General features: G+C 51.2%; 1 protein-coding gene across 1 annotated transcript in view; it reads right to left on the bottom strand.

Annotated features, from left to right (window-relative positions):
* STAB1 (stabilin 1) overlaps positions 1-19,022 on the bottom strand; it is a 63,689-nt gene that overhangs the window by 1,437 nt on the left and 43,230 nt on the right. Inside the window, exons 37-64 of the mRNA XM_059823368.1 lie at positions 18,479-18,574; positions 17,187-17,382; positions 16,626-16,721; positions 15,486-15,531; positions 14,702-14,781; positions 13,621-13,746; positions 12,778-12,851; positions 12,352-12,426; positions 11,667-11,786; positions 10,598-10,645; positions 10,388-10,471; positions 9,326-9,472; positions 9,021-9,158; positions 8,294-8,353; positions 8,012-8,188; positions 7,376-7,462; positions 6,745-6,891; positions 6,512-6,577; positions 5,709-5,934; positions 4,914-5,063; positions 3,972-4,076; positions 3,422-3,529; positions 3,024-3,217; positions 2,185-2,329; positions 1,570-1,703; positions 1,056-1,221; positions 717-823; positions 368-487 (exon numbers count right to left, since the gene is read on the bottom strand). Of these exons, the coding sequence (XP_059679351.1) occupies positions 368-487; positions 717-823; positions 1,056-1,221; positions 1,570-1,703; positions 2,185-2,329; positions 3,024-3,217; positions 3,422-3,529; positions 3,972-4,076; positions 4,914-5,063; positions 5,709-5,934; positions 6,512-6,577; positions 6,745-6,891; positions 7,376-7,462; positions 8,012-8,188; positions 8,294-8,353; positions 9,021-9,158; positions 9,326-9,472; positions 10,388-10,471; positions 10,598-10,645; positions 11,667-11,786; positions 12,352-12,426; positions 12,778-12,851; positions 13,621-13,746; positions 14,702-14,781; positions 15,486-15,531; positions 16,626-16,721; positions 17,187-17,382; positions 18,479-18,574 (3,318 nt within the window). The remainder of the gene's footprint in view (positions 1-367; positions 488-716; positions 824-1,055; positions 1,222-1,569; positions 1,704-2,184; positions 2,330-3,023; positions 3,218-3,421; positions 3,530-3,971; positions 4,077-4,913; positions 5,064-5,708; positions 5,935-6,511; positions 6,578-6,744; positions 6,892-7,375; positions 7,463-8,011; positions 8,189-8,293; positions 8,354-9,020; positions 9,159-9,325; positions 9,473-10,387; positions 10,472-10,597; positions 10,646-11,666; positions 11,787-12,351; positions 12,427-12,777; positions 12,852-13,620; positions 13,747-14,701; positions 14,782-15,485; positions 15,532-16,625; positions 16,722-17,186; positions 17,383-18,478; positions 18,575-19,022) is intronic.

Consider the following 19,022-nt stretch of genomic DNA (forward strand, 5'->3'; position numbering starts at 1 on the left):
ACCACTTTCTCCTGCTGTGTGCAGCCCCCACCTGGCCTAAGCCCAGACACCTTATGTGACCACAAGACAGCTCCATTCATGGGCCACACGGCACAAAACTACTCTGCTGAGAAGGGGTGATTGCCATCCTTCAAAATAGCCAAAGCTCAACTGGAGAAGGCTCTGAGCAACCTGACCTAAATGGCTCTTCTGAGTGAGGGGTTGGACTAGAGACCTCCAGCACTCCCCTCTGACCTAAACTCCTCCTCCTTCCCCAGACTATTTCACATCACCATCATGCCAGCTATGACAGACTCCTGCTCCCCTCTGCGGCTCTGATAGTTCATTCCATGTGCCCTCGAGCAGCTGCTCATCCCTGCTTGCTTACTTCATTGTCTGTGAAGCCAGAATTCAGAGGGACAAAGAGAGTTTTGGGAGTGGAGTCATCAGACAAATAGATGAAAAAATCCAGTCCTTCTTCCGTGTCATTGGCAAAATTGAGCAACATCTGGAAAAGATAGGAGATCTTCACCATCAGCACACTGCCGGCAGCTCAATGCTGTTACCTTCCCCAGCCCAGGAAACATCCCCCAGTCCTGGAAAGAAAATGCCTTTGTGTTTGTACTCTCTATCCCGCACGCAGACCAAACCACCACTTCTCCCTGTTACGGCCGATCCCTCCCTCTGCCTTGTTGCCGGCTGTTGGCATACCAAAGAACCAGGAGAGCATTGCTTACGGAATAGAAGGTGGAGAAGCGAGCGTGGTCTGCGAGCACATCAGGGAGCTTGCCGCTGCACCAATACCCATCTCCCACGAACCCATCACGGCAGCTGCAAGTCTGATCTGCAAAGGAACACCAAGATGCGACTTGACTTGCCGATGCTGGCTACACTGACCACCTCGCCCTTGGCTTCTGGATACGCCTCAGCATGTTCCCCCCGACACAGGCGTGGGGAGAGGGGGATGTGCCCGCCTTCCCGTGCCTCGTGCTCCGAGGGAGTTCTCTGCCTGCTGCCCTGACATGCCTTTTGTGCCTGACAGGACCATCCCCAGGAAACGTGCTCGCACCACTCACCCTTCTCCCGGTAGCAAAACGCATCCCAGGTCTCGCTCAGGTTGCTTCGGGAGCCATAGTCCACGATGCCCACTCGGTTAGCCCCACAGCTGGGGTTGGGGTAGGCTGTGGGGTATCCAGCTGTGCCGTTATCCAGCCAACCCACCAAGCACAGATGGAATCCCATCTAGCAGGGGAAAAAGAATGATTAGATTAAAAATAGTATCTCTGGCCCAGGTTTTCTTCATTGATGCGCACTCCCATCATGCAGCCTTATCTGACATCCCCCCAACACCTGAAGAGTTGGGCACTGCCAGGGGTCTCGTCCCGATGTGGCTGGCAAGACCCACCAGCCCTCCTGGCTTCAGGGATGTAGATGGAGCAAACAGGGCCTGGCCAAGGGGATGAGAGGTCACCCACCCACACGTCATGGGCTTGCTACCGCTGGTCCAGGCCCGGGGAGAAGCACTGCATGTCCCCACCCCACCAGGTGACGGAGCCAGCCCCTGCCCGACCTCTGCATCCCTGCCCTGACCTGCTGTGCTGCCGAGAGCTGCTGGAAAGTGGCCAGGGAAGCGCCTTCTGCAGCACAGGCCTTCTGAGCCTGCTCGTAAGTGAAGTCATACTTTTTTCGGGGTGACTGCAGATGAAATACGCCCATAGTCTTATCTGCAAAATACCAAGGCCAGGGAGCATCAGTACAGTATAGAGAGCGAGCAGCCTCCCTGGGGCAGTCGCGTGGGTCCCCCTGTGTGAGCACAGATGGCACCGCCAATGGAGGGTGCTCTGTGCTACATGGGAGGGTAGGATGTGGACAATGCTCAAGTGAGGGCGAGCTGGGCTGCAGCATGGCTTCCTCTGAGCTTCTCGCCTTCCACTAGGGAGTCAGTGCCTACTGGCAGTGTAACCCCACCAGAGGCCATCTCATGCATCACAGGAGCAGACAAGGATGGCTCATCCTCCCCGTATGACATGTAGGGGAAAAGGGGAATGTGAAAACCAGACCAAGCTGCAGAGACGAGTCCCGGCCCCTTGGCCATCCCACCCTCCAGCCCTCCCGAAGGGAGCCCCAGCCAGAAGGTGAAGGATGAGGGAGTGTGACCCCTCCATGGAACGTCATCCCTGGCACTGCAGGGTTGAGCACACTCACCATGAAAGTGCAGGTCGGTGCAAATGGCCTCCCGATGGCACTGCCCATTGTCTTCCAGGCACCGGTCCGTGGGGGGCACAGCCTCTTCCAGGCACTGGATCCCATCACCGATGTAGCCCCGCTTGCACTCGCAGCGCCGCTCGTTCTGCAGCACAAAGGAAGGATGGCATTTGTGTGAGTGCAAACACGCAGATGCCATCTGGGGATCCTTTTATCCCTGTGAAGATGGGGATGAGCCTTCAGAACCCCTCTATAGCCTGCCGGGACTATGACAGAGCTATGAAAGGCCACATGCCCTCTGTCTTACCCCCACATCCAACTGCACACAAATCAAAAAATGTCACATTGAATCCTTGTCACATGCTGTTTGAAAGACAGCTGAGCTTCGAGGTAGGTGGCTCATGATTCTTGCACTACATCATGCTCCCAATCCCATCTTCCGGCCTGCAGTGAGCAGCTCTGGTTCCTCTGCAAACATGTCCGGCATTGTCCTCAAAGGACCACCCCGGAGCCCCCCAAACAGTCCAGAAATGCCACAACTGACACAGCTTATGCCCCTTAGACAGAGGAGTGGGGAAAAATGGCCTCAGCATAACTTCGCCAGGACCATCACCACAGCCAGGCAGCAGACCGAGGGCATGGCCCCTGCCCTGCACTAAGGACCTGCAGGAGGAGTGCAACAGCCAAGGGGATTGGAAAGGAGGGGCAGGCCTGGGGACTGCGGTAACAGGGGGCATGGTCACATCGCTGTCCTCCAGCAGCCTGAAGCATCCCATGGCAGCAACCTGCGCTGTTCTCCCAGGCATGCAGATCTCCCAGGACCTAGGGGACATACTCACAGGCCCAGTGCTGATGCAGTTGGCGTGCTGGCTGCAGTCCCCGTTCCTACCATCCGCACACCTGTCTATGGGGTTGCAGACGTAGCCATCGCCTGTGTACCCAGAGGCACAGGCACAGGAGACGTTCACGCCAACCTGCGTGCACTGTGCGTGCCTGGCGCAGCCCCCATTGTCCTGGCTGCACATGTCGATCACTGCGGGGATAAAAGTGTTAGGTTAACTAAAACACCTTGCTAGGTATCCTAGTGGTCTGTCTGTCTGTCCTGCCAGTCATCCCACCGATATGGCCATCCTCCACAGAGCTGCTCAGGAGATGGTCACCTGTTGTCTTGTCGTGTTGTCCTCTTTCTCCCTTGCTCGCCACCCTTCCACCCCGGCCCCTCATGGCTCCCCCCTACCTGAGCACATTCTCCCATCTCCTTCATAGTGTAGGTTGCACTCGCAGAGGTTGCCAGAGCGGCAGACAGCCTGGGGGTGGCATGGTGGAGAGCAAGTGGGCGTCATGACTGAAACCAGAACACACACAGATCAGAAGGATCCAAGGGCTGCAACATGGGGCATGGCTGCCATCGCCAGCCTCTGCCCCAGGCCAGCTGCCCCGTGCTGCCCCCTCTCTCCCCCTGGGCTTTTCTGCAGATGCCTTGCCCAAACCCAGAGGACTGTTACTCCGTCAGCTAAGCCTCAGACCTTCACCTCACCCTCAAGCTCTTCGTGGAGCACCTCTGAGCTCAAGTACTTGTTCATGTGTAGCTTTCCTCCTCCTCCTCTTCACCACCCCAACTCTTGTGAAATTCAACAGCAAGGGCCAGATCTCAGAACGAGCCCCGCAATCGAGAGCTCTTTTTTGGAGATATTTCTGAGCAGCTGCTTGAACAATCCAGCTGCTGGGAAACAAACCAGGCACCAAGTCGCAGAGAACAGTAGGTGGAGGGGTGTGGCATCCCTCACCTAGTCTGATTTCACAGTGGTCTCCGGTCCAGCCCTCGGCACAGAAGCAGAAGCCATCGCCATGCAGTCCTCCGTTGCACACGCCATTCTCAGTGCAGTTACACTCTGTGAGGAATGGGTAAAAACTCTGTCATGGCATCTCCCTTGGTGGCAGTGAAAGGCCACGCTCAGGCTATGGGACAGCCACGTGGCAGAAACGTGGCTTGTGTGGGCAGTGCATGAAGGCAGGCAGGACCACACATCCCTTCCTGTCACTGCCAGCCCTGCCCCCTCCCCCAAAACGCACCCTTCATGGACGAGGGGAGCCTCTATGCACCCGCAAACCCTCATCGTTCCCCTCCCCTGGGCATTTCTAGAGATGTGCTTTTCACTCTGAGACCCTGCAACAATACAGCCATTGAAAACGTTCCCAGAGACCCTGTAAAGCCCAGCTTGGGATGGGGTAGCGGGGAACTCCCTTTGTCTTCCCTTTGTCTTGCCTCACAGGGGCACAGGTCCCTGCTAAGCATGTCCCAGGAGATGCTCTTTCTGTACAGGGTTCATCACAGCTTACGGATTTGACCCCCAGCTCAAAATACATCATAATGCTTTCTGCACGACTGGGGCTCTCAGCTGTGCATGACAAACAAGGAGGAGTTTTTGACCCCGGGGCCTTGGCACAGAAGGCCACTCAGCCTTCTCAAACTACAGTTGGAGTAGTTTGAGATGGCAAACTATGTCTGCTCGAACGCTGTTCTGCTGAGAGCCCACGGAGGGATGTCCCCAGGCCCAGAGGTCTGACCTGAGCATTATTGGGACTGATGCATACATGGCAGCACTGATTTCCGTGCTGTAAGCTGCAAAGAGGTCAGCCCAGCACCCACCCCCTCTCCGAGCAGCACCATGTGCAGCAGCCACCTCCGCACAAACCCTCTGCCACCCCACAGGCGGAAGCAGTCTTACCTTGGCAGTTCGGCCCGTATCTGCCTGGCGCACACAGCTCACAGCTGGTCCCGATGAAAGCCTGGCTGCAGTTGCATCTCCCCGAGCCACCAATTTTGTCATCGCAGGTACCACGGTTACTGCACGGCGCCTCCAGCCCTCCTGGACATGCTGCAAATGGGACACCTTAGTGAGGCTGTGGTGACAAAGTGACCCTGTGCTGGAGGGGAGCCTGGTGCCACGTGAGCTGCCATTTACAGGGTGCTTGGATCACAGAGCCTGCTTCACAGCCCTGGGAATGAGTGCTGGGGACATCCCATGACAATAAACTGTAGGAATGGGGGCAAGAGGGACAAATTTGGCATAGCTTCCAGCCTGGGATGACCCTCTGCTGCAACGTGCTTAGTTTGTGCTGGCTTGCCCCAAGCTAACTTGGCAGCAGACTCATCCAAGGACTTGAAAGCTGCCCATGTGCAAAGCGCAGAGGGCAGATGCTGGGGAATCATTGAGCATCAGCAACATCTAGGGGTGAGTGACATGTCTGTCAGCCACCCCCCACAGCCTTATGCCCAAGGGCTCTCCATGAGGACACAGGTTTCTCCAAGGAAATGGAATTCCCTGTTGTATCAGCCACACACACTCCCATGGGATTGTTCCCTGCACCCTCTATGGACTGGGGCTCCCCCTGCCTGGAGTTTTGCCCACTCGTCCTTGGGGAAACACATTCATGGACACCAGACATGTGTGCTGAACCAGAAATGCCACCTTCCCATGAGAGAAAGGGCCGGGGCGGGAAAGGGTCGTGTGGCTCCTTACCCCAACAGTCACGGCCATAGTGGTTCGCACAGCACTGCGGGACCCACTGGGTAGAAACACAGCTCCTCTTGCAGCCTCGTTTCAGAGGCCCCCTGGAAGAGAAGTGTCTTCTGAGGGGGTCCCACAGGGAGGGCGGCCAGGATGGCCGCAATAGGGAGTTGCGGTGAAACAGAAAAGTGTTTCTCAGCAGCTGGTTTCCATAATAGTAGCAGTGCCTGGTTTTCCCCTGTGAGGAAACAGGCAAAACACAGAGTTTGCCACATTGGTGACTGATGTCTCACCTTGACTTTTCCTGAGCCACTCATTCAGTTTTATGACAAGTATCAGAGGCTTCCTAACACGCAATGGGGCTGGTGACAGAGGAGCCACAGATGTACCTCAGGCACATGCCAAAAGGCCAGCAGAGAGAGCCAACGGGCAATATGAGACTGGGGTGCAACCGCTGCCCCCCAAGGCTGCTTACCATCTGATCCCTGGTCTATCTCCAGCAGCCAAGCTGAGCTCTTTTGCTATAAAGCACCCAGAGAAGCCCCTGGTGCTGCTGCAGTGATGCCTGCAGCCACTGTCACCCATATAGGGATTGACCAAGCAAAGACCATTGGAGCCCCGACCCCATGTTGCTCAGCCCATCTCCTGCCCTACGGGACTGTGTGACTTGGGGCAAGGTATGGACAATGTGACTGAGCTGAGGGACTCGCCACATGCAGTTGTGCCCTCATTTTGCTGCTAAAACACGAGGGGCATGTGGGCATTGTCATCAGCGCCGTAACAGGCGTCCTTGGTGACAAAGCTGTGAGCTTTACCTGTTGAACAGAGCCAGCAGGGCAGGGTGGCTCAAAACCACAGAGTCCGCAGCTCTCCATAGATCCCTGTGGAGAGGAGAAAGAAACCCCACAACTCAATATGTTCTTCTGCCTCTCTTGGCTGCTCAGAGCTTTGCCGAGGAAGAGCAGCAAGCTCTCCCGACATGCCTCTTCCCAGGCAAAGGGCTGAACAGATGGCACGGATCCTCATTGGCCTCATCACAAGTGCTTACCTGCAGCTCAGCAAAGATGAACTCATCACACCGAGATCCCAGATCCGGTGGCTCCAACAGTCTATCGATACCATAAGCAATGCCCCCATTGAATTCCATGTGCCTCTGGATGATGATGGCATCACCGTTTCCCACCAGAAGCTCCCCCTACCACAGGAAGAAAGCAACTTGAGATCCTGGCACATCCTACATCCTGGCTGCACCACCCAGAAGCTGCCCCTTTTGGCTGTCATGACTTCTCAATCACCCCAAGAACTCTCCAAAATCTCTGTGCTCATGTCCTTGACCACCCTTCCTGATTGCCACTTTTCATGGCTATCTCTCCTAAGAAATGTCCTCTGTCCATGCAACACGTGCTCTGTAAAGGTCATAGCACCACGTAGTTGGCTTCACAACCTAGTCATTGGGAAGTGCATGTGCAGGTACCGCATGCCTCTGCACTTTCCTGTCAGCTGGCCACACAGTCTCGAGCCGCTCTACAGGCTCAGACGTAGTCAGGGGAATGGGGTGTCTCAGCCTGCAACCACCCCAGCTCTGTGTTCACTTCCAACATGGAGCATCAATTGCCCCATGGCTATGCCCAGGGACACTAGCTCAGTGGAAAGCAGAGCCCAGCATCACCATCACTCACCACATGGGTTTTGCTGCAGCTGAATGAGATGGTGGAGCCATGCATGGTCCGTATGGATTCAACTTGGGGCACGTTACCAGCAACAATCTAAGAGAGAAAAAGGAGAATATGAAGGGAGAAACAGGCAAAACTGGCAGTTCATACTTCTAACAGGATGGTGCCTGGTGAGGATGGGGTCAGCAGCCACACTGAGAGGGGGTGTGGTGTGGCAGCATGTGAAGCCGGTGTGGGTGGAACAACGTAACTACGCTGGGTTAGTCCCAGATTCCTGAACAGTGAGAGACCAGCGTGCATAAGCAGGCCCTGGTTTTACTCAGCTGGACTCTTCCATTGTTCATCATCCCTATAGACAACAGCCTGCTTGCGAGCCTTGCATTGACACTCTGGCAGTGATGTGGCCTGCACAAGAAGCTGATGACAGAAGGTTTCAGCTCAGCCACGCTGCACCAGAGGTTCATGATTAAGTGGTAGTTGCCTCAAATGCTCAAACAGCTTTAGGTTTTCTCAAGACAACTAATATGCTGCATGTTCTACAACAGCAAAATATTTGGCAAGGTCGCTCTGGCTTAACCATAGGCAGGTGGTGGTACCACATGTAGCTTTGGGAGGTACGAGCCTGTTTGTTGTCACGTTTACCTTTGTGTCCCTGATCATGTGTGCTTTGAGGTAGGAGGCCAACACGTCACGATGCTCTCTGCGGTACAGCCACTTCTGCCTTTTCTCTGAGAGGGCATTAAATGCAGCATCTGTGGGCCACAGCATGGTGAAGGGTCTATGCAGGGGGTCACTAACTAGTGGCAGCAGCTCCGCGTCCTGACCAAGATAAAAGGGGATACAAAGAAAAAGCCACAAGCCAAAACTGAACGTGCACTTGTGCACACCACCTCCCCACAGAGCAGCAGGAGTCAGGTCGCTCACCTGCAGCAGCTTGCTATAAATGGTGTACCCAAAGGCCTCTGCCACTTCCGTGATATCTTGCTGCAGAGGGAAGAAAGCAAACAACTGTCACTAGGAGGTTCCCCTCCTGGACTGGGAGCACCAACGCAGGGGAGAAACCAGACGGTTAACAACTACAGTAGCTAAACACAAGTTTTATCTCTGTCCTCATCATGCTGATGTATTTGGCCTGGCGAGTGCTGGTGTTCAGCAGCCACCACTTTTCTGATTCACCTTGAGTAGATGCTGCTATGGCAGGAGCTGGGATAAATTTCAGCACTCTGTAGTGCTGTACAGAAAACGTGTTATCTTCTGTAAAATGCAGGATCTATAAGCTCCTAGCACTTGTTTGAGGAGTACCAGAGAGACATTGGCAATCTCACACTGCAATCTGCTCTGCAGTGGAGAAGGAGTGTGGTGGTTGGCATGGGGCATGATCCCCCTGCCTACATCCAGTACTGTTGTTCCCTAGTGATGGATAAGGCTCCTTCTGTCCCAAATATGGCTATGCCACAAATACTGTCACTTTCACAAGCCAAATCCGTGCCCTCAGACAACCCCTACACAGCTAGGAACAGGGAGGAAGAGCACCTCATGTGGCCTTGGGCTGAGGGCTTATCAGGGACAGCGCTATCGGAGCTGTTGGAAGATCCTAGCCCTGTCCTCACCACAGCAGTTATCAAGGGCACAGCCACTGCTTCAGCCTTACCCGTGAGATCTTTGAGGAAATGTTACGGTCCACCAGGTCACTTGGAATGAGGATCTTGTTGATGAAATGAATGACCCCATTCACACCGATGATGTCACTCACAACCACTTGGGCTTCCTCATTGAGATAGATGCTATTCTGAGAGAGAAGGGATGCGATGAGGTATTCACACCCACGCCACCACCCTATCAGCCATCTGCAGGCCCTAGGCATGTCACTTGCCGCAACCACAGCGGCCTTCAAATGACAGCAAAAGTGACATCCTGATGAATGGGACAGGGAAGGGAATTGCGGCAGAGAACTACCTCTTTCACTGTGACCTTTATTTTGTGGCCAGATAAAGATGTAAGGGACTCCTGGGCTTCCAGGTCACTGGACAGCAATTTCTGGCAACCCACCATGTGGTAGCGAAGCAGGTCCCGGAGGAGACCTCTGCTCCTCCACTCCTCAAACTACAGACAGAAAACAAGAATGAGGTCACACTGGGGGCACTTTGCCTTGCGGGGCAGGGGGGTGGCCCAGACCCGCTGAGGGAGACCTGGATTGCCCAAGTCCCCTCTGACCCAACCCTGCAGGAAAGCCAGTCCCCCCCCCAAATGTGGTGAATGCACAAAAACATTTGAGAGCTTTGGGAAATTTCAACCAGCTTGACAAAACCAGCATTCAGGTCCCTTGATGGAGGACAAATGACCACACTGGCCTTGAGGAAATGACACCTGGGATACGTGGTCATTGGGAATTGTTCCTTTATTGGGCGTATGGAGGGCCCATAAGAAAAAGGTTGGGACTAGCGGTGTGAAGCTGCACATCAGGACTTGTCTGTGATGTTATTATGATATTCCATTACACTGATACCAAAAAGCTGTTGGTTAAGAACTTGGTTCACAGAGTCGTGAATAAGGATCTCCTCTCCCTCAGGTCTCCACTTGCCCCAAATATCCCACTTGTTGGGACTAGAAGGAAGGGACCAATGGAAGTGGAATGGCAGGGCCTGGGGCAGAGAAGGAATAAGAGGGCTTTGTCACAGATGTCTTGAAGCCTTGCTGTTACCAGGCCCTAAGAGCTATGAGCAACAAGTCACCACACATCACTGATTTGGCACAGTGCCTCTGAGGACCATGAGACAGGGTCTCCAGTAAGGGTCCCCTTACAACAGGAGCCATGTCAACCCCTGCCCAGGCTGTCTCTGCAGTGAGTCAGTCTCCAAACCTCTGCTCTTACACTGATGGAGAATGGAAGATGCCTTTAACCCTCTGCAGTGCAGCCCCTTTGCTTCAATTCACTGGGAAGAACAGCCCCACAGGGGACATGGCCACAGCTGGAGCTTCCCAAACACCTGACAGCACTTGAGATGGGAGGGCACTTACTGTTGTGGTGTTTCCTATGAAATCTGTCCGTGGGACGAAGACAGTGAAAGGCCCTGCCCCACTTAGCTCCTTGATGTTTTCTGCCTGTGGTAGAAGAGCATTTGTGGGAAGGGAAACAGAAAACACTGTTCCAGTTAGCAAGTCCCTTTGCAGAAAACCCTAAGTGTTATTTACTACACAGAGACAAGGACAAAGCTGTTCATCACCAACCAGTATCATCTTAAAGAACACGGACGCGTCTTCAATCCTTCCAAGCTCCTTAAACAAAGAGAAATAGCTGGTGTTAGCAGAGTCCCTTCCACTTGCTACTCACCAGCCAGCACGGTGACCTGCTCTTTCCACTCCAGGTCACTCTCCCACCCCAAGGAGAGACTGGTTCTCCTGACACACCATAGTGATCTTTCCCTCCCTCCCTTGCCAGCACTGAAGGCACAGATGACGTAGAGGTTACAAAGCAGGCAGTGACCTCTGCCTGAACCATTCACATCACAGATGCTGCAGGATGGAGCGGACAGAGAGATGAAAGCTGGCTGTTTCTGCAGCAGCTGTCTCATAGGTTTAACTGCCCCTGTGCTCATGGGACACTTCAAGTGCTTCACAAAACCTCCACTTTAACCTCACTGTGCTGCCACTACCAGTTCTGGGATGCTGTCCAGAGTGGCAGACATAGGTTTGGCAGGGCAAACTCCCTCGCCTTACCGCACTAACTTTCAGTAAGAGCAGAAGCACAGAACTAAGTCCATCTCTTTACTCCTCGCTCTGCTGTGGGGATGACACTTTTATTTGCCACTACCAGAAAAGGTCACCGGTTTGCCCAAAGGCAGCCATTGTATTGGCAACAGAGCCGGAGATAGACTGCTGCCCTCCAGAGTGGATCCCAAGTCCTGGCATGGGCATGGGGGACACCTGCCCTGATCCCACAGACTAGGAGAAGTGGGTTCCCTTGGGAAAAAAATTACACTCATTTGCTTTATAACATTAAGAAAACAGCACCCTGGAGGTATGGCAAATGTTACTGATAGAGCAGCAGAGTGTTCATATCATGACTCCCTTTGGAGCAAAGTTGCTTTACTGTGATTCTCTCCTACAGCTGGCACACCAAATATGCCTACGATTTATGGATAGTTTGCCTCAAAGCACCTGTCTCCACTCCAATACCACACACATGTTGATATGACACTACAGATCTGCTCACCTGCAGCTTACACTTGGAGGGGAGGGAGCGGTTTGCTGCAGGGCTGGGGGCCCGAACACAAAAGATGCTGCGCATGCTTCTCACCTGATACACTTTGCCATGGCAAGTGAAGCCATCTCCGATACTGTGCCAAGAGCAGGAGCAGTTTCGAGTGCCAGGGCCTGTATACTTGCAGAGCCCAAACGGACTACAGCCTCCGTTGTTCTAGCAAGAAAATCAAAAGGCTTGCGTGGAGCGGCATCACCAACAATTTGAACAGCCACTTGCATGTGGGAGCTGCTAACTACATCCAGCCCAGTGGAAAGGAAACCATTCCTCTCATCTGTCTAGTGCCTTAGAATAAACCTCACCCAAATCCTCAAGGGCTTTTCATCACCAAATCCTCCCATGAAACAAGACTTTCGCACCTTACTTTGGAACACAGAGTGATGACAAAACCCATGATTCGGAGAGACATTTTGACATGGCAGTGACGCTTTTGAGCATGTCCCACACAAAATGGATGCAGAGAAACAAGCCCACATGCCTCCAACTCTATGCCACACTGCTTCTCCCACAAGAGGGAGTGCCAGGTGGCCGACATACTTGCAGATCATTGCGAGAGGCAATGGAAACCAAACACACCAGGAAATCCCTTCTGTATGTGAAAACGCAAGACAGCCAGCTCTAAACGAGCAGGCTAACTCTGTTCTTGCTGTTCATTGTTGGGAGAAAGGAATGCTTCAAGGCTGTGGCCTTCACCTTTGGTAACAGCAAAATGCAGACATACCTGTTCACACAAGTTGATGGGGTTGCACTGGCTCACACCATCCCCACTGTAACCAGGAAGACAGTTGCAGGCAACCTGGAGGGAGAACAGACACTCAGTCTGAAACTTCGAGCCAGTAAAGAAAACACACAACAGCTGAGCAGGATGGAAAGCATGTGGTATAGCACCCATCGCTACATTCATGAATAACCATGCTTGTGTCAACAACAAATACAACCCGAGACTGCCTCCCGCCTCTGGCCAACAGAAGGCAACTGCTTTCAAGGAAACAGCAATCTTTTCATGCCCTTCCCAGGCAACTTTTCTATGTGGAAGGTAATAAGCACAAGGCAACGCACTGCAATGGAAAGGATTGTCTCTAAAAAATTACACAGCTGTAACAATCTCCATAATAATGTTGCCCTGATGTCCATCTTACGTACTCACCTTCCTTGGGCCTGTTTTAATGCATTCTGCATTGGTGTGGCAGCCCCCGTTGCTTTCGAGACAGAGATCAATTTCTGCAGCAAAACAATAAGGCCACATTATTGCTGAGGACTGCTCAAGGCAGCTGGGAATTGGTGACCCAAAAGGGTATTGGGAAAGCAACAGGAAGGACCTTCCCAGCCTGGGAAACATTTTGGTGGAAAAGTGACTTTTGATAGCAACGGACTAGGGTACAACTGCAAGTTTTACTCCTGCGACACATGGGTCTCTGAGTTGTGGTAAACCTCCCTACAGAAAATCCCACACCTGCCTGGATGTGCTTTAAAAGATATGAGAGGACTGGACTCTCCCACAGCTCCATCTTCATTTCAGAGCACCATTGGGAGACTGCCCTCATCATCTGTCTCTGGATCTCTCCATGACATGCATCAGGGCAAGAAACCTCTCGGGGCTCTTTTGGTCTGAGACCAAAACACTGGTCGGAGGCCATCCAGCAAGACAGGTGCCAAGGGCAGTGTGGGCTTTCTGCCCAGTTTCGGGTGGCACTGTGCTGCGACAGTGATGACTACTTCACTAATCATGACTTGGGAGAATGCTGAGGACATACCTACAGGTATGTATGTACACACGTACACATGTGTGCATACACCTCAACAAAAAGCAGAAAGACGGTTGAATTAAGATCAGCCAGCAATTACTTGCTTTGAAATAATCACTGCGTGAACAAAGTGAAGTTGAGTTATTCAACACTTCAACCTGAAATTTTAACACTTTAAGTTTTAAATTCCCCTTTGCACAGATGATGCCTCACCGCTATCACCAAAACACGCACTGAGCACTCACCCATGCAGAGCGTCCCATCTCCAGCATAGCCTTCCTTACAAACACAGGTTCTCTCTCCTGGGGACACTTTAGTACACACAGCGTGTACGGAGCAGCCACCATGATCGATAGTGCATGGATCTATTTCTGTGACCCCAAACAAGAGAAGCAGAATCAGCTCTGAGCATCTAGGAAAGATGAACTGTGCCAGAATGATCATCCATCTTAACAAAAATCACAACATCTTATTAAAATCCCTTTGTTTCTCAATGAAACTGTAGGTCCTTTAAAGGCATGGGGCCTCTTCTGGATCTGAAAGAGGCCAGTCCAAAAGTCAGGCTGAGCTTAAGTAACCCCCAAATTGGACTAAGAAGTCTTTCCATCACAGCATTTGCTCACTGAGGACTAATGGTTAGATGAGAAAAAAAAATTTCCTGCATAACGTAAAAGTGAGGTTTTTTTGCTTTTTCCCCCCCCTCACTCATTTTCAAACAAGGGCAATACTGAAAAGAAACTGTGATGTCTACTGTTGACTGTTACAATTTTATCACTCAGTGTTTTTTTCTTGTCTGTTTGCTTTTGACATAGACCAGGTTTGTATGTAGCTCTAGAGCAGTATCCTGAAGTACTACCTCATTTTGGCACAACTGCTGCACTGCTTCTACCTGATTTTGGCATGGCCAGCAAATAGGAGGAGCACAAAATACTAGGGAATTGAAGCATCCATATGCCAGGGATCCAGGGAGGGCCAAAATTGTTGTATCTTTGCCACCATTGCTGTGATATCAGAACTAATACAACCTGTTCACCTGCATCTCTCTCCACAAGCAATAAGAACTGCCCTGCCACACTTGCCTGCCTTTTTATCCCTCTCTTGCAGGCTCTAGCAACACCAAGAGCATCCTGTGTAAAGCTCCAGACTGGAAAACTTCTCTACCAAAGCATGGCAGAGTTCATGGTGGATGGCTGAGAGGAAAAGGATTTGAATGATCTTTCCCCTGGCCACATCATGCCATTTATTTTGCAAACAAAACCCTTGTCTTTGCATAGCTTCAACAGGTGTTTGCAAGCCTTGAATCTTGCCCACTCTTGCTGGACATACCTGTGCAATGGGTCCCATTCCCTGTGTATCCAGCGGAGCAGAAGCATGTAGGTGGGGCATCTGTGGAACTATTGAGGCAGCTGAAACAAGAAAGGGATAAACAATCACTGACGACACCTCGTGATTTGCTCGGCCAGTGGGAAACACTATACAAGTCTGGCATATGCAAGTTAGACACCACAATGACCACAGGAGGAACATGCCTGAAGTCACTGTGTATTTCTTTACAGCACCAAATACTCAAGTCATGCTGGCCTGGGAGCTGGCATCCAGGCACAGGCTTCACACCTCGCACAGTGCACCTTCACCATGCCCACGTGCTTCTGCACGGCACAACGGAGATGGCTGGGACCCAGTACCACAAAACAGGAGACCAGATAATGGATGGAGAATGCAGCAAGAGGGTGTCATCACAGCCCATCAGCCTATTTAATTCCTTGGTTGGGGCAGGCAAGGCAGAAAGGGCTTGTAAATGGCTGGTTGATTTTCTCCATGAATAAGGCCAGACTTGGAGTATCTTGGAGTCCCTGCTTTCTCCCATCCACACATGCAGAAGGATCTTGCAAAGAATTTATGCTCAGACAGACAAAATCCTTGGGGAAACTGGATGCAGCTTGGCACCAAAGAGAGTTCCAAGAACGGAACTAACATTTATGCATTTTTAAGTAGTAGGCAACTTCTCCCAGCCCTCTGTGAAGCCCTAAATGCAGAATCACCTCTATGTAAAACACATACAAACACACATGGCTTTTTCAGAATGACCCAGCCCCTTGTCTGTACTTACTTGGCCATTTGATGGCAAGTGTTATTGCATAAGTCAATCTCGATTCCTGCAAGAGAAAACACAAAGGTGACCTGGCATTTTCAATTTAGCTCTTGCTGGGGCCCTTTCTGCTGTCTAAAGCAAAGGACCCTGCAAAGAGCCTCACTGACACACTTGTGGTGCCCCGACTGATGATGGGACACAGCAGCAGTTATGCTAAGTCTCCTGTCCTACATGGCAGGAGGAAAACCTCATAGGATTTATGTTTTGGCACTTTGCAATGGAGTAAATTCGATGTTCTCTGTCTGAGCTAATGGTTCAATTTGATCCTATTTGCGTGGCCTCCACACGGCTAGGAATGAAACAAGGACTGAAACCTCGTTAATCCAGACATACAGGGCCATTTGGCTTTGCCCCTTTCGAAGCAAAAAGATGAACTTTTTTCATGCTTTACATTTACACTAGATGGGACAGCTCCACTCAATTTCCATTTCTAAATGCCCCCAAAACATTTGACTTCACTACAAAATCAATTGTTGTGTGCAAACCTTTAAAATCCAAAAGCGTTTAGCAGCTCAGGTTCCTCCCCACCCCATAATCATAATTCCAAATCCCAGGAACAATCATCTTCAACATATTACTTTGACATACAAGGACAGATTTTTTGAGAACTGCAGACCATGGCCTGAGCTTACCTAAATCAATGGATCTGTGAGCAGAAAAAGCAACTCAGCAGACACACTGGGGCCCTTTGGAGGCTTCAAATCAAGACCTGCCACCTTCTTAGGCAAGTTGCAGGAGTCATGGTCAACCCAATCTAGCTGTGAGCTTCCACCTCTCTCTCCCAGGGCAAGGGGCTGTTCTTGAGGTGTCTCAAATCTCAGTGGAGATGGAAGCAGGGGATATGCCCTTCTTTATATGAATTTCACCCAAATAACTCGAGGGCTCATGTGCTGTTGGGGAAGTCACACCGCAAATGAAGCTTGTGTGCAGGAATGAGCTAGCACTGTCTCATAAGCTTTTGGGGGAACGCAAAGCGCACACAATTGTGGTCACCTTGCTCAGCTAACACAGAATTGCTCTGGCAACTAAAAAGGATCATGCAGATTCCTCTGCCAAAAAGGCAGTATTACACCATAGGGCCCCTTCACCCTCACGTACTTTCTTGGCAGGTAGGGCCCTTCCACCCCGGGAAACACTCGCAGCTTCCGTCCCCTTGAAGTCCATCGTTACATATGCCATTGTCGCAGGCACATTCTGCAGGGGAAATATAAACACTCATCACTGTCAAACCAACCAGGTCTCACAAGCAGAGTCTTGCTGCCATTTCACTGTCTGCTCTGTTCCTAATCCAACACATCAAACTGCTGTAAAGAAAATGTCACAGGAGTATCAGCTCTTGTTCCTTCACTATCAGGCCAAAAAACCCAAGCACAGACCATCCACCTCTACTTTCTGTAGTTTGGGTGGCAGCAAGATGAGCAGCATAGCACAGTCAGTCATGCCTTGGTTTGAGGATAAAAAATGGGGCCACTCCTCTGGCTGATCACAAGCACTCACTCCCACTGTCCCTCTCTCGGTGGCCTGCCAGCTTTCACCTGTCTCAGAGGTCTTGGGACATTTCTTCCCTCCCAGCACCCCTCCTGAGAGCTGAGACTTGGCCACTTTTCTCCCCTTGCGAGCAGGAAGGTAGAGACAAGCTGCAATAGCCGTCAGTGTCACCTGATTTGCAGTCAGCTCCGTATCGGCCCACTTCGCACATTTCACAGGCAGTGCCATGGAAACCCTCCAAGCATCGGCACTCTCCACCGCCCTCGATGCCGTCCTGGCATTCCCCGTTCCCAGAGCACCACTGGCCTGGCTTCCCTGGGCACATCTCGCACATGTGTCCATAGTAGCCGGGGCAGCAGACGGACCTCTGGAAAACCAACAAGAACAGGTTGGGGTGGGCCATCATGTGCAGCACAGACAAGGTATAGCTTTATTGTGGAAGCTACTCTATTCCTTTAACTATGTGATAGCCATAATTTCTGACAGTGCACGAAAGGGCCAGATGTGCGCAGGTAGGATGGAGTGAACCCCCTAAAATGGGGTGCTCCGTTACCCAGAGCTTCACGTAAAGGTCCGCAATGCCCTTGAGCAACACTGGCCATTTGGAGAGTAACACAAATGTTCAATCCTGTGCCCATCCAGCCTATCTCCTGCATGGGGCCCAGCAGTGAGAGAGTCTGTTGGGCAGAGAAAGGCTCTGCCAGAAGGTGACTTGGTCCAGAAGCCTGATTTAACTGCTCTAATTTCTTTCTATATCTACCTATGGAGGGAGGCAACCATGATGGGACCAAGTTGGACAAGTACAGATGAAGAGAAACATCATCCAACAAAGGAACACAGAAGTGCCCAGTGAGTCACAAACGCTGAAGCTCTGCCTGTGGGTACCATATGTCCAACTGCCTCTCTTCCTTCTCAATCTCCCGTTCCCACCAAATTTTCCAGGGAGATGCTTCAATACCTATAAGAGCTCAAATTCACACAAGTCTTTCTATTACCATTTCCTCTTCAATTGTTTTCTCCCAGCCACACATTTTCACTAAACTGGTAGGGGACATAATAGCTGCGAGACCTTCTGCTCCTCCCTTTGGTTCAGCTCCAATTACTCATCAGTTATTCGGGAAGGCACACGCACAAGCAAAATACCACCATTCATGCCTCATTTCCTTAGGAAACCAGACTACAAACATTCCACTCCTTCTCTTCCTCTGCAGGGCAAAACCCAAAGTAACAATACCAATCCAGCACACCACAATCCATCACTGCGCAGACATTTCCGCACATTTGTTTTTTCTCCAGTGCCCTCTATCTCCAGGATGGAGAGCGACTCCCAGACGAGCCCAGCCTCAGCTACGCAATGGCACAAATGCAGCCAGGACTTCAGCACAGGCTGTATTTCCATGGTTGTATTTCTAATGCCCATCTTGATTTTGTCTAAATGAATCCAAAGCAAATGTTTTTCTTACCAGAGAAACTTTTGCACAGATGAAATGGCAGCCAAGTATTCTTTTATTCCCAGAATGTAATTCACAGCGAGCAAGATTCTTGCTGCCTGGCAATTCCTGCAGGTATAATTAACAGATACAGAAAATATTACAATATTCAGACAGATTATACATTTTGGCACATATGGCGTGTTCTTGCCTAACAGAGAAATAATGCTTTTTATCCTACAGGAACTGCCCTAAAAATTTGGACTTCCCAGAGCTGAGACCAATGAGGCATCTCTAGATGTGAGGTCACCACACATAGTCTATTTTGTTACCTGCCAAATTCATATTATACGTGTCACTATGAATACTGAGAAAAAGTAACTGGAAAATGTTTGGCATAGAGTAAAGTAATGAAGCCTAAGAAGTCAGATGTGGCTGCTAGGCAATTCATAGCCAGCATGAAGATGAAATGTTTAGTTGTTTTCCTCTCTGGAAATGTTTGTCTTTCACTCACAAACAATCTGCAGGCACAACCAGCCCATCTATGTGAATAAATCAATGGTCTGGGCTGGGAAAT

Source organism: Gavia stellata, chromosome 12 (genome assembly GCF_030936135.1).
Source record: "Gavia stellata isolate bGavSte3 chromosome 12, bGavSte3.hap2, whole genome shotgun sequence".
NCBI lineage: Eukaryota > Metazoa > Chordata > Aves > Gaviiformes > Gaviidae > Gavia > Gavia stellata.